General features: G+C 38.3%; 1 protein-coding gene across 1 annotated transcript in view; it reads right to left on the bottom strand.

Annotated features, from left to right (window-relative positions):
- Positions 1-3,554: 3,554 nt before the first annotated feature.
- The window catches only part of LOC133025921 (CMP-N-acetylneuraminate-beta-galactosamide-alpha-2,3-sialyltransferase 1-like), a 28,917-nt gene continuing 17,273 nt past the window's right edge, over positions 3,555-15,198 (bottom strand). Inside the window, exons 3-6 of the mRNA XM_061092721.1 lie at positions 12,272-12,451; positions 9,126-9,171; positions 6,247-6,366; positions 3,555-5,959 (exon numbers count right to left, since the gene is read on the bottom strand). Coding sequence (XP_060948704.1) covers positions 5,798-5,959; positions 6,247-6,366; positions 9,126-9,171; positions 12,272-12,451 — 508 coding nt within the window. The 3' untranslated portion in view covers positions 3,555-5,797. The remainder of the gene's footprint in view (positions 5,960-6,246; positions 6,367-9,125; positions 9,172-12,271; positions 12,452-15,198) is intronic.

Genomic DNA, 15,198 nt, shown 5'->3' with positions numbered 1-15,198 from the left:
ATAATTTAATAAAAAACATCTGAAATAATAGAAATGAATCAAGTACCTATGAAGACAGAACATTTTCAGTGGTGAAAAGCAGAAATAAGTTCAAGGTTAATGCCAATAAGCACAGCTATGGGTATTTTTCAGAAACAGGTATCTACCACATTTCTCTTCAAATGAGGCACATATTTCAATTTAATTCTTATTTTTGATTTGTTCAGTGTAATAAAGATTAACTCATTTACTCTTTCACCAATTTGTATAATCCTTTATGTGAAACAAATTTTGGGGGAAAGCATTTTTTACTTTGCTCAGCATTAGAGCAACTATGTATCTCAATGACACCCTGCCTCTCCAGGATTTGCAAGAATTTTGCGAAATGTATTATTAATAATTTATTGAGCTCCTTGTCATTTCTACACATTTCAGCTGATGAGCTGGAAACTGTATATTACAGTTTTGTGCAAATCCACGGATAACTGAATTACTTTTATTATCCATCTCTCTGACACAAGACAGAACCAAGAGCAAGTCACTCACCCTAACTTCTTCAGACTACAGAACAAATTTAAAAAAAATCTATATGTGGCAAGTTTGTATAACAGTTAAGACCAACCTCAGCTGGAAAGAAAGAGCAGGTCAAATGCAACAGGCTTTGTTATTGTGTTTAATCATTAAAAAATGAATACAGTTTTTAAAGTGTTAATATTAAGTCTCACATCATCTCTCAAAGGACAAATCAAGTGACGTTAATGCTGATGACCGTTCCTGTCCACTAGGTGACAGTGTCCCCTGCAGAACAAGCTGTTAATGGAGACAGCGTGGCTGAACGATTTAACTCGACAAACAGTGAGGTTTCTATTCCTGTCAACCTGCTCTCACAAGGAGAGGGAAAAAGAACATGTAGACACTGACTGGGCTCAAGTCCCATTATGAAACAAGGCACATGGAGCAAATCATAGTCTATTAGGCCTAGATGGATCTGAAATAATATGTGCGATATTTCAGATCGAAGAGATATCTTGGTGAAAATGATTACAGGAGGGCAGGACACAAAGTGCTTTTGTGTTTTCTGAAGCAATGACTCCCACATTTACAAGTCATTTTAAGCTTTGAACAAAGAAAATAAGAGATAGCCTGTTCAAACCCCTTCAGCAACTGGCGATCAAAATGATAAAATCAAATTAAGAGATTTTGGGGAAAATATAAAAAATCTGAACTGAAATTTTGTATCATATTGGATCTATAACATAACAAAGAGTGCAAACAGTGAATGGGTCTGATACTTTCTGGAGCCACTGCAGCCTTGTTTTATCAAACCTGCAAAAATATTGACATATATCCCTTACAGTATTTAGCTTAGTGCTACAAACAAGACTATATAAAATGGCTATGAAGTATGTATAATGCATATCATTAAAAAAACACAAGAATAGCATATTACAATCTTGTAAAGTTTACTAACTATCTTAGAAATAACAAAGAAAGTTAAAATACAGTACAAAACTCCCACCAAAGGCCCTTTGTGTCTACCTTTCATGAAAAATGCACGTCACAGTGTACATTCAAAATGTACAGTACATCACTGATATATTGATAAGGCACCTCAATTACTAATGCCTGCATACAACCAGATAAAGAACTGTGTGGGAAACCTCAATAATTTAAAAACCTTTGCGCCAATTTTTCATCTGGGCTTAAAATCTCATTGATTACTTATCTATAGCTCTACGCTGAGGAGGTTATGTCTTCACCCCCGCCCGTTTGATTGTTTGATAGCAGGATCACACAAAAATTACGTGACAGATTACACAAGAATCTGGCGAGAGGATGCAGTATTAGTAAGGGAAGAACCAATAAAATGTTTGAGCAGATCTGGTTCTGGGTGCGAATCCAGAAACCGTTGCGAGATAGGGTATTTTGCGTTGTTGATCCTTCAGAGAAAACAATCAGGCAGGTTTAAGGGACTGATATGTATGAGTGAGGCAAATTTGTTGCAGATCTTAATAAAAACACGGGTCTAGTGTATTTAGATGTAGTTTCATGAGGGGACTGTTGGGCCTTGTTTGACTATTAGTTGGCAGGCTTATGCCAAACTACCAGATGGTGGAAGGATGTGGTCCGGGTCAGCGAAGAGCCCTCTAAATTTAGGTCCCAATTAGGGGCGCATTTTTCACTTTCTTGAACATTATGAGATTCATGGATCTTGATGGAAAAAATCCCAGACACATTGGGGCACTGATGTTGGTCTATGAGTGTTTGCAATTTGGTGCTTGATTGGTTAAGAGGACTGTTTGGCCTTGATGGAGGTATGCCATTCCAGTTAATACTAGATTTCTTAAACAGCTTTGAGCGAACAAGGACAGCCTTAGCTCTAGTTTGTAAGACCGAGCAGATATGTGCAGCTACAGTTTGCAGGTTCTGCTGTACAATAAAACGCTAAATGCCAACAGGTCATCGAGGAAGAAGCTCCTTTTGATATCACTGTGAATGATGTGATGCAGTCATGTCAACAGGGAGCAGAGGCTTGAAGCAACTCGTGTGGACTCTATACCACAAAGAATGGAGGATGTTTGGATAGATGTCTCTCTGTTATCATGCTGCTCCTGCTCCTTTTTTTGGACTTGATTTTAAGTGTCCCTTTGCCTTGTTGAGCTGTATTTTACAGCTGCAATCAGACACAAGTAGCTCTGCAGTGCAGGTAGTTTAGGAGATTCACAATCAGACAGAGTGATGAAGACAATAAATAATTTTTCTCATATCTTCCATTATAATATAAAACATCTTCACTGCCTGATGGTGGAATTTATTATAATGACATTTACAGTGTAATATGTGTTTCTTTTTATTAAGCTTATTAAAATACTTTTTTTTGTCCCCTGTCATTTTGTATTTGAAACGCTTCAGATATGGACGGATCCTTTTGGATCAGCAGGCAGTGGTTATATCTGAGAGTCTCTTTATGAATGAAGATGAGGTTTGAGTGGGGATTGAAGAATTTGATGAGGGCTGTCACATCAGGGACATGGGCCCGATCTGAGGGAACCCTAACCCTAAAGCCTGTAGTTTAAGATTTAAATTAAGCTTTAGTTGTCTGGTGTCGCACTGAAATACAGAAGTGAACTGCTGTTTAGAATTTAAAATCTTATCTATTCGCATAACCCTTTTAAACAAGGCTGAATGTGTGTCAATTCCAAGGCTGCATTTAAAGACTGAATACGTCAAAGTGGCCAGAGTGCCCCATTTCGAAAGCTCATCAAATGCGACCAACAAATGTGTCTTTTCATCTCAGAAAACTAAGGCTCCAACTGATGGATTCTTCCTTCCCGGCCCAATCTATCTCAGGATTCAATGTGCTTCGGTGATGAACTATTTTTCAAAGTGATAAAGCAAAGTGCCATCTGATCATTCAAGGTAACACATGTTAAAAAACCAAGGGCCAGTCAAACTTTCTTGTGGTGTCGATCTGCAGCGCTGTTGCTAAGCGACAGTAACAGGGGCGGGACAAGCTGATGACACTGTCAGGGTTTAAGTCAAAACAGGAGGACCCAAGCTGCAGAGACAAAAACTTGAACTAAAAGTGTCCTTTAATGAGGCAAAAAATCCACATACCAAAATGCCCTGGAAAACAAGAGGCAGGGCTGACAAAAGTCCTCAAATAGAAAAGCAAAAAAATAATAAAAGTTTATGAACAAAAAAGCATTGGTCATGGTGAAACACATGAGGAACTGGTGCAGACAATCTCAAGGGCGGGAAACAGAACAAAAACATGAAGCAAAGGTGGAAAACACACAGGGAGCAGAAACTACAAAATAAAACAGGAAAAAGAACTCAGGGAGAAAACATAAATCTAAACACAAAAATAAACACATGGAATCAATAATCAAAATTTAAACACTTAATTTCAGAAGTCCAGGATAATGTAGAGGCCATAATCAATGAGTTAAAATACATAAAAAGACACCGATAACAGAAATCCCCTGTAGACCACGTCGCTCACATGTGTCTCTCTCTGAGGTTTCTACGTTATGTTTACCCTGTTAAAAGGGTTTTTTAGTAGTTTTTCCTTACTCTTGTTGAGGGTTAAGGGCAAAGGATGTCACACCATGTTAAAGCCCTATGAGACAAATTGTGTTTTGTGAATATGGGCTATACAAATAAAATTTGATTGATTGATTGATTGATTGATTGATAGACCAGACCGTCAAATTTCGGTTCGGCCTTCCTGTTCTACGTGGCCCACGCAGGCTGTCTCCTTCCCACCCCGAAGGATGCAGAGCCTGAATTGGGACAGAGTAAATGTCTCTAAAGTCTAGAAAATAAATTAAATGTTTGTCCTGTAACTTGGGTACATGAAAAAATAGGCTACAATCAAAACTAAACAAGACACAAGAAATGCCAAGACTTGGAATATGAAGTATGTGCCACTTCTGAAAAGAAAAGTCTGACAACAGAAAATAACGTTGCATTCCTGATGACACAATTGCAGGTGTACTCCTCTTTGTGTTTATTGGCAAAACCATAGAAGATATAAAGATCTAACCCCTAACCCAAACCCTATGCTAACAACTTCCTCCCTCAACTGACGTAACTTGACCAATTGTGAGTCAGTCTCAGCTGTCAATCATGACATCTCAACCTGTTTATATATGTCATCAAATAAGAGAAAAATAATTTGGGTAAAAAAATGTCACTTGAACAAACATCAGTGTGATAATAACTCCATAAACCATCACGTGTTCTTTGGATTTTTAGTTTGGCCCATGTCTCATCCAGTAACATAGAGGAGGCAGGATTTATGACCAATACCACAGCCAGCCATCAGGTGGCGATCACAATGCTTTGGCTTCACTTTGTAGCAGGGGTGTCCAAACTTTTCATCCCGAGGGCAACATACAGAAAAAAATACGAAGGTCTGGGCCACTCGCGCCGCCACGCCCCCTTGCCCTGGAGCGGACTGTTGACAGTGCGCATCAGACGCGTTGGTCAGGGGTGAGTTGGGCGCCACCTAGCGTCTTAACTGAGAAGTGCAATACACTGGGCCATAGTCCATTACATTACATTTCATTTAGCTGATGCTTTTATCCAAAGCGACTTACAATAAGTGCATTCAACCCAAGGGTAAAAACCCAGAACAACAAGATTCAAGGAAGTACAATTTCCCCAAAAATAAAGCAAAACTACAAAGTGCTATAAGAATTATTATTTTTTTTTAAAAATGTAAATATTTTTTGATGCGGGCCAATTAAAAATGGATAGCGGGCCGCAGTTGGCCCCTGGGCCGTAGGTTGGACACCCCTGCTTTAGAGGGGCTTTCATGACGTCCGTTTTTTAAATACAGTATATGGTTTGAATGGAACACAAACCAACTAGCTGCATAACACAGCCCACTGTATCAGAGTGTGCAGATGTGCGTGTGTATTCAGGTACAGAATAACACTACTTATGTAGAGGCTGAGTGGCAGGCGGAGAGGGGGAGGACGATCACACTGAGGCATGTTGCAAAGCGATTGTACATAATATGAGAACGCCCTGAAACAAGTGGCAGTGTTGCTTTAGTCTTGACTTGACGGCGTGTCAGGGTCTTTTTCTGGGATCAAAGAGAAAACGTGGGTTGGTAAATAGGAGTGACACTTCTCAAACAGTAGCTCCAGCAAGCAACAGAGAGCTGTAAAGACGAGACGAGTTCATTCGACAATGTCCTTGGAAATCATTGAAGTGTTCTTCCATCGTGAGGTGAAGGGAAAATCATCATTGAAAGGCTGTCGGTGAGTGTGTGAGGTTCGTCCCACTGCACACAACAGGGTTGGTATCATGTGCCGTGAAACATTTTGATTTTGTGCTTCTCCACCAGCAGCATGGTGATGTTGTGTTCGTAATCTCCGTCGTGGACCCCCGTGTGTTTCATGTTGTTATTCTCCCAATAGTGGTGCCAGCTTCCGGACTGGTCGGCCCCAAATCCAAACACACTGACCTGGAGGAGGCAAGAAACAAAATCCCAGTGTCAAAGCCACGGCAACACGTCATCAGCACAAGCTTGAATTTTATTTATTCATGTCTGGAGTCTGTCCAACTTTCACATCAGTATAGATCGCCATGTTTTTGATCTCTTATTTCTAAAAAACACAACTCATTATTATTCTGAAACAGCAATCTCATAAAACATGAAGGAAGTTGTCCTTGTATAGTTATTCCACTTCACTGAAGAACTCTTGTTTGTCAAGGTGATGTTATGTATGTACTTCACACTGTAGTTCTTACCTCATCACATATGTGGAGAGCGAGCACTAAGCTGAGGAAGCCGGTCGAAGGGTAACGTCCGTGCCCCTCTAGCCAAGAATCGTAGACGTATTTGAAAAATGTGGGGTTGTAAATTAACACCTGCAAAAGAGTTATAGGAATTTCAGGTATGGTAATTAACAGAGAGAGAAAGATTCATGTTTGTATTCTGAATTTCTTACATCATTTTACAGTTACATAAATAAATAACTAATGAAATCAAAAATACAGTGCACTTTTGAGATAAAGGCTTGAACTGCACCAGCAGCACCATGACTGAAAGGTGGTTTATACTATGCCACTCTTGTTTAGGTGGGATTGGCTTACAAGGCTTTTTTTCTTTCAATAATTCTTCATGGTGAGTCACTTTCGACATGTTTTATGTTGATAGTTTTACTGGCTGACCACTTCTCACTCCTGTAAGATGATTATTAGTAACATGCTGCTGCTGTGGTACAAGTATGCCTAATAGACCACTGTTTTTCAACTCATATAAATATATATGTGTTGAATTAAACAGATATTATGCCATATTCAAGTTTTGTGATGCTTGTAAACAGTACACGAGAAGTAAGCTGTAGGTATAGCTAGAAATGCTAGTGTAACAAAGCATTAATGTATGTATTGCATGTAATGATGCAAAGTGTTTTCCTCACAAAAATAGCTGCATTCAGATTAAACCAACATTATACCAGATTATAATTGTCATTGTCTGCTTGATTTTCATTTTGAAACAATCTTTTATTTCTATTCATAATTAAATTTACATGTTTAGCTAGCCACAAAATAATATGTTTACTGTAATTAGGAGTTAAACATTTAAACACAATTTTTTTATTACATTGGAATTGATTTAAGCTCTATTAAAAGTTTTGTCAGAATAAGAAAATACCATGATTTTGTGTTTTCTCTTTCGGGACGGCCCCTAACTTCAGCTCCTCAGTAAAGCTTTAATATTAGAACACGAGGAAGAAATAACACCAGTGGAACATCAGTCAAACGCTGTTCCGTACTGCACAGCTAATGCGGTAAAAAGTAATGAAAAGTTATTGAGGATGAGTGTCCCTGAATATGTGAATATTTAACACCTACAGTTTTACATCTGCAGTCTGAATCATGAAGGTGCTGCCTTGGTTACTGGCAGCTACTTATTTTCATACAGACAAATCCTTACCTGGATTCATATGGTTCTGGGCAATAAAATCCAGAATATGATGATTATGAGAAAATAGTTAGTTGATTTGAGTGATAAACTGATATATGGATGTCTATTCTTAACCAGTTGGTGGTGAATGGCAAATATATCACTGCATAAATCACAATTTGTGCAAATCCAAGGTATTTATTCATACTCAGAAACACCATTATTCACTCCTAGAGAAGTACAGTGTTCAACACATCAGTAACAACCTCTAGTTTTACACACTACATACTGTCAGCAACACACTGTACCCTAATCAGCAGTGGCATATAAAACTACAGAACTGTCCTACGCTGCCAGGAGTGTGTCAGTCTTAAATAGTGACATATCCGTTTTGATGTGCCAACAACATACCCCTTGTGAAAAAGCCAATGCTGAAAGAAGAACTCAAATCTTTGTAATTAAAAGATTTTTACTTAGATAAAATCTTAGATTTTACTTAGATGTAAGTAAAAAGAAGAAATAGCCAAGTCTAAAACTCCATTGAAAGTAAAATTCCTGCACTCAAAATGTTTATAAATAAAATGAGTATCTGCAAAATGTACGTAAGTAGCAAAAGTAAAAATATAAATTTTCAGATAATATAAATTAATATTGTAACTAATCCTTTTAGGAACCTTTTATGCTATTGGTTAGTTTAGATGTAAAGCACTAAATCATGTTATATAAGTGCATTTAAAATGTCATTTAAAATAAATGGAGTGCAGTTGACATAAAGTACATTGTCCATGTGAAATAAAATGTAATCCATGTCAAATGTAGTAGAGCATAAAGTCATGTAAAATGAAAATACCCACAACTACCTCAAAAAGGCGCAAAGTACAGTATATTAAAAAGCAGTAAATTAAACATTACACCACTGGATATACCATTGGGAAACGCCATGTGACACCTACTACAAAACGGACACACCGCTAGTATAATGGACACTGCTTCTGAATGACATGTTCACCACAAAAAATTAGATGTAAGGTTTCAATTTGTCCATATGCTTTTGTACTTTTGTCCAGGTATTGTATGTGTAGGATATATCATCCATCCATCCATGCATGCATGGATCCATCCATCCGCTTATTATGCCCTTTTCAGGGTTGTGGCGGGTTAGCTGGAGTCAATCCCAGCCAACAATGGGTGTACAAAGACAAAGACAAACAACCATTCATACCCGCATTCAAACTTAAAGTCAATATAGAGTCTCCAATAAACCTAATCCCAATCTGCATTTCTTTGAACTGTGGGAGGAGCCTGGAGAAAACCCATGCAAACACAGGGAGAACATGGAAACTGATGCTAAGCACTGTACCACTGGTCGGCTGGGGCTGAGCGTCCTCCAACCTGAAGGTCGGCAGTACGATCCCCAGTCTGACCCATCTGCATGCCGAAGTGTCCTTGGGCAAGATGCTGAACCCTGACTTGCCCCTCATAGAACAACAAAGTGCTGCTAATAGATGCACTGTATGAATGTGTGTGAATGGGTGAATGTAAAACTGTACTGTAAAGCGCTTTGAGTTGTCATCAAGACTAGAAAAGCGCTATATAAATACAAAACCATTTACCACCCAGTATATAATGTTTTAATGTAATTTACGGAAATAAAAAATAGTATCCAAACAAAATGAATGTTATGTTCAATGTGCGTGTGTGCGTTTGCAAAACCTACCTTATCTCTGTTTGCTTTTATCCTGGGAACGACAGGTAAATAGGTGCTGTAACACAAAACAACACCAGGGACTCAAAATCTTGGCTTTAACTACTTCTAAAAAATATCTGAAATATTGAGCTGAACACAGATCCGCTTGCTTTATCTCCTGTTACTCGTACCTAAGTGTAAGCTGATTGCCTCATGGGCAGAGTCTTGAGGAAACGGCACAGTAGCCAGATACAGAGGAAGCACCACATGCTACATGCTCTTGTGTTTACCATGAAAATATGAACATTGAACAAATCAAATACATCTGAAAAAGTATAAATTCAAACATGCAAATATCCACAGGAGGCCTGCACACATTTAATTGACAAAAGTAAAAGGATAGCATACTAATGAGTGAGATGAAAGAGACTGATTGCATAGTTAGAGACAATCCCGACAAATGTTTCCAATTAAAGGAATGGTTTATCGAGGCTATTGCCTCTGCAGCAATGTGTCTTATTTAAATTCAGAGATTTTTCAGACTGGTCTAGCACTGATTGGAATTCTGCGCTGTGCGATCCAACCAGTTCCTTGACGATTTGTGTAAGATGACATGAAAAGTACCTGTGTAGCGTATATCTGGTATGTTGCAGAACACAACATCGACACCAATGTTAAAAAAATGACACCCTATAACTCACACAGACTTGATACTTTCACAGGATGTCACAACTTCACTCAGCTCTTAACATTTTCATTGTCTTATCTTATCTTTTGCATGTACTAATTCTCATGTCATTTCAGAATTCATCCACTCTCCCCTGCTCTGCATCACCTCGTCTCACGGATCTTATTACCTGCCCCACCCTCAGAATGATTCAATCAGTCATTAGTCACCCAGTATATATACCGGCTCAATTCCTCTGTTCTCTGCCAGATCGTCTAGTGTGTTTTTCCTAGCTTTCCTGCGTTATCCCTTTATTCATTGTTCTGCCTGATCGCCGCTCTGACCTGTCGTCTGGACCCTGGATTCCCGCTTTGCCTGTTCCCTGTTGGATTTGTTTGCTTTCTCTGACCTGCTTTCTGGACCCTGAATTCCCGTTTTGCCTGTTTCCAGTCGGATTTGTTTGCTTTCTCTGACCTGCTTTCTGGACCCTGAATTCCCGTTTTGCCTGTTTCCAGTCGGATTTGTTTGCTATCTCTGACCTGCCTTCTGGACCCTGGATTCCGTTTTGCCTGTTCCCTGTCGAATTTGTTTGCTTTCTCTGACTGTCTGCCTGGCTTAAGACCCCTGACCCCATTATGCAAAATGGCAAACGTCCGTGGGACGAGGTGATGCAGAGCAGGGGGGAGTGGCTGAATTCTGAAATGACGTGAGAATAAGTACATGCAAAAAAAATTTATGAAAAGAAAGAAAATGTTAAGAACTGACTGAAATTGTGACACAGGAGAAAACTAAAATTCCAGGAGTGTTGCTATTTAAAGCCAGAGGTGTGAATTTGTGTTGAATACAGTTCCTCCTCTGTCTTTTCATATAGAGCCCCATTCTATTCAACAAGACTATAAAATGTAACAAAACAATTCAGCGAAGATCTAATGGCTGCCGAGGCGGTGCTGACAGTACCACCAGTAAAGTGAAATTTAAAGACGCAGAATGATTGCTTTGGCAGGGTTGAAAGGCAACTGCACATTTACAGGAAACATTTGTTTGGATTTACTCGTCCTTCCACCACAAAACATGGGGTGTTTGAGTTATTGGCAGCTGCTTTCATTTTCGGAGGCTCCATCTTTTCCCCCTCAGTGTCCAGTAATCAAGCTAATGTTTACGGGTCACTGAGAATGAAGCGGCTGAAGGTGAAATTTACCGGAAGATTAAAACTGAGTGATTATCCTTGTTATGGCAATCTGACAACTAGGAAGAGTCAGCGAGTGTGATTGTTGCCGCAGTCTGGTTTTACAAAAAATGTAAATGAATGTGGGAGGGCAAACACATGCACAATGCATCATAATATATTCACAGCTTTTACATTTCTAGGATACTAAAAGCTTTTGAACCCTGGTTTCGTTGATAAACGGGTTGGGAAATGAAGCGTCTCAGCTCCACACAATAAGAGTACATTTTTAACTTTTAGTTTAACTCAATAATGATATTCAAGGAAGAAATAATTACAGAGTAAATAAAACGCAAGACATCCGCTTTCGAATGTAGAGTTTTTAGTATTATGGTCACGAGGGGGCAGTGCTGTTTTAAACACAACATTGAAATGGTATCTCCTTATTATGTTCACATAATAAATTAGCTGCTAAATGTTTTGCTATGTTCACAAGCCAACCTAACTCAGTCCATTTACAGAGAGCCTGTCTACCTCCTTTTACTGCTATTATACCAAAAATGGCTGCAATTCACCTAGAGGGCAGCAGGTAGTCTGCAACGGAATGGAGTGAGTATAGCTATATAACATAAATAATAATTCATGACAGGAAGGCTCAGATTGCATTTTGATTGTGGAAAATATAGTATTGATTATTCATTAATTTACTTTTTATTTCTGACAGGGATTCCGCCAATAACAGGCTAGGAATCTGTTAATGCATGCTAATTGATCAGCTGAGGATTTGCGACTGATAACGACAATGCACCTTCCATAAGTAGATGGCACTCGGAGTCTAGTGTGAAATTGGGGGAAATGAATTGAACATACCAGCTAAAGGAGGAACCAGAGGAGGATTGGTTTTAACAGTCAAATAAAAATCAAATACAATTTCTTTTTACTTCATAAACGTTACATTTCGTGGGCTAACAACTCCTCAGTCAATAGGTCAAGCTGACAGTGATCGCCCACTGTTTGATCAGGACACAAATGACTTCTGACAGTCTGATGCACCTCTAGACTGAATATTTTGAATATGAACTTTTCCCCAAGGTTCAAATAAATGTTTGAAAAAAAAAGTGAAGGCCTGCCCGTCAAACAATCTGGATGTGAAGTTCTCCCTATATAAGAAATTCTCTGCTCATGTACAATGGCTTTATCAGAATGTTTTGTTTTTATAAAGGTTAAAACAGCTGTTTTCTGTGGGGTCTCCTGCTACAAGCAACAGCTTCTACATTACACATAGTCATTGTGAATATAAAATATTGATTGTAGCAGCTTCTGACATTTGATAAGTACACTCACTGTTTAATAGTGCCTGTGGTGAGGGCACTAATGAGCCACTGAAGATCCAGAGTCTTGTAAGGGATCAGAACTAGTCTGGTGTTGTTGTCCAGGTCGATGGCGCTCTCTGGATACAAAAAATGATGAGTTGTTCTGGTTCCCACATCCTCCTCGAAGCCACTGGTGGGAGCCATGTTCATTCTGCAAGGAGAATATTGTTTCTGAGTTACTCTCCTCACATCTTTACTTTTCTACCTGTACAATTTCCAGGGCAACTCAAATTCACCAACATGTAACAAAGACGGGAAATCACTGGATTTGTATGACAATCACCATAGTGTTTAATTTGATACCTTTGTGATACAGACATGCAAAATAAGCATCGTCACTATATTGAGAGACAAAATTTAGAGAAAGAGGGGAAAAAAAGCACATCCCCATTTTACCACATGTCACACATCCAAACAGCAAACAGGCTGCGTCAATTCAAATCCCAACAGTTCGTGTTTGGCAAGCCAGATGAGGGGTCCCTGTGATTATGTCTAAAAACACTCAATCTGCAGCGATAATTGGTGGGAACATGGCAGTTGGTTTCCTGAGTGGAGGGAGGTGACAGAGAGAGGAGACAGCATGAAGCTGATTCCCCCTCCCCCGATGTATCACCTGGTTGGGCGCTCGGGTCTGAGCAACATTGTCTTCCTCATTACTGACTCTGAGATGACAGCTATATAACAACATGACATTTCCAGCCTGAGCCTGTCAGGACTCATAACGGCCTCCTGCAAGAACTATTGTATTTCTAGGCCTTATTTTATAGTTACAGTTTGTTTTTGTTTTTTTCGTATATCTTAACGCTTAAATCTATGAAATCACACATCCTCTTGTGTTTAAAGACATTACTATCAAGTTGCACATTGTGAAATAACTTTGAAAGCCTGAAAGTTGGCACAGTTTTATGAAACATAAAAATATATAATGATCAACTTTCCCCACCGTCTCTCCTTTGTGTAACTATATGTTTAATTACAGCTTTAGTTATTTTATTGATATTAATATGACTTGTATTGTTTTTTATCACTTATGTTAATTTCAATTTCATGTAACATCCAATCAGTTATTTACTATTATAACATTTTGTACATACATTTGATTGAAAACGTAATAATTCGCATATTGTTTTTAAAACTTTAACTAAACCTGCATTAACATATGCATGTTTACTAAACACCTGCCTCTAAAGATAGAATGTGTGGCTCACAGGTCTTAAATTTTAGACAACGTGCTCAGCAGGTGGTGCAGAAAAGAGTATCTAGGCAGCAAAACAGTCAAAAAGGAAATGAAGGAACTGAACAGGAATAGAGGGAAACAACATAGAACCGAGGAAAACATAAGTGACAAAGTAGATTGTGAGTGAAGGGACACACAAGGGAGGCAGGGATAATTGGGCACAAGTGAAACATTTAAGGGCGGGACAGACATCACCTAAGTGGGAAACCAGACAAAGTCAGGATTTGAAACCAACCTAGTTCAAACAATAGCGTTTCAGAAAGTCTACTTAGTCTTTCCAAGAGTCCTTTTTATTACAGATCCTAACATAGATGCTCTTTTGTGTTCACCTATTTCCTCCTAACTGCTGATACTGGGAACAAATTTCATTGGAGCAGTGATAGTGAAAGAAATGGTAAAGCTGAGTGCTAAACCAAAGAGCTGTAAGTTGGTAAAACGCTCTGCGGAGAGCAGGCAAATTGTAGATTGGTCTTTCATCGACCTTTCATACTCAAATCATAAAGACCTAATAAAACTATCTTTACCACCCTGAGGTTGCATGCTTTGCCAACCAGTGCAGTTTCAGGGTACATAAAAGTTTTTTCAGACTCATATGATGTCACCTCGACCTTTGACTTTTGAAATCGAATCAGTCCAAGTGATGACTAGTCAAAATGTGACGAAATTCCCTGCAAGGACGACTTTAGATCATAAATCATGGCTCCGACCGAGCTGAATGTCTGTGAGAAGAACATATTGGCAAGAGGTTTTTTAATGGTGCAGTATCTCAGCGGAAAATAACAGATCGGTGGGGTTCCTCCCTTTAATGGCAGCTACATTCTGGGGGTTGAAGAATTGCTGGGAAAAAAGTTATCCTCGCCATCGAAAGCAAATGAAAAAGTATGGCAGCGAGTATGGGGTGCCGTTTGTCAAGCAGCTCACGCTGAAAATAACAGCAACATTTTGTCACATTTAGCTTCAAACCATGTTTAAAAAACTGGTGTGAATTTTTGAGAGTCACTTTTTTGCACATTTACAACAATATTTGTCAACTTGGAGATATTTTAAATATTTAAATCCAAATGTTAAATGTAACACTTAAATGTTAAATGTTAAATCTAAATGCTAAATCTAAATCTAAATGTTAAATCTAAATCTAAATGTTAAATTTAAATCTAAATGTTAAATATAAATATAAATGTTAAATTTAAATTTAAATATAAATGTTAAATATAAATGTTAAATTTAAATCTAATTGTTAAATCTGAATCTAAATCTAAATGTTAAATATAAATATAAATGTTAAATCTAAATTTAAATCTAAATGTTTAATCTAAATGTTAAATTTAAATGTAAATGTTAAATTTAAATCTAAATGTTAAATCTAAATATAAATATAAATGTTAAATCTAAATGTTTCGGGTGAAACTAAATATTTAGCTAATATGCAAATTCAAATGCCGGTTACAGGAAGTAGTAACAAAATAAAAGCTCGAGGAAGTCAGAGTGTGTTTATTACGGAGCCCCCCAGGGGACACGGGGGGAAATGAGGACAGCAAAATGACTTTTGCGAGATCCCGAGAAAGTTTAGGACAATGTACATCCGGGTATCTCATAATAATGACATATTAAGTCATTATTATGAGATACGGGTTGTGGGCGGGGCGCCACAGAGCAGGGCT

This window comes from Limanda limanda, chromosome 19 (assembly GCF_963576545.1).
Source record: "Limanda limanda chromosome 19, fLimLim1.1, whole genome shotgun sequence".
NCBI lineage: Eukaryota > Metazoa > Chordata > Actinopteri > Pleuronectiformes > Pleuronectidae > Limanda > Limanda limanda.
Note: the sequence above shows the minus strand (reverse complement) of the source record. Positions and strands in the feature narration are given on the sequence as shown.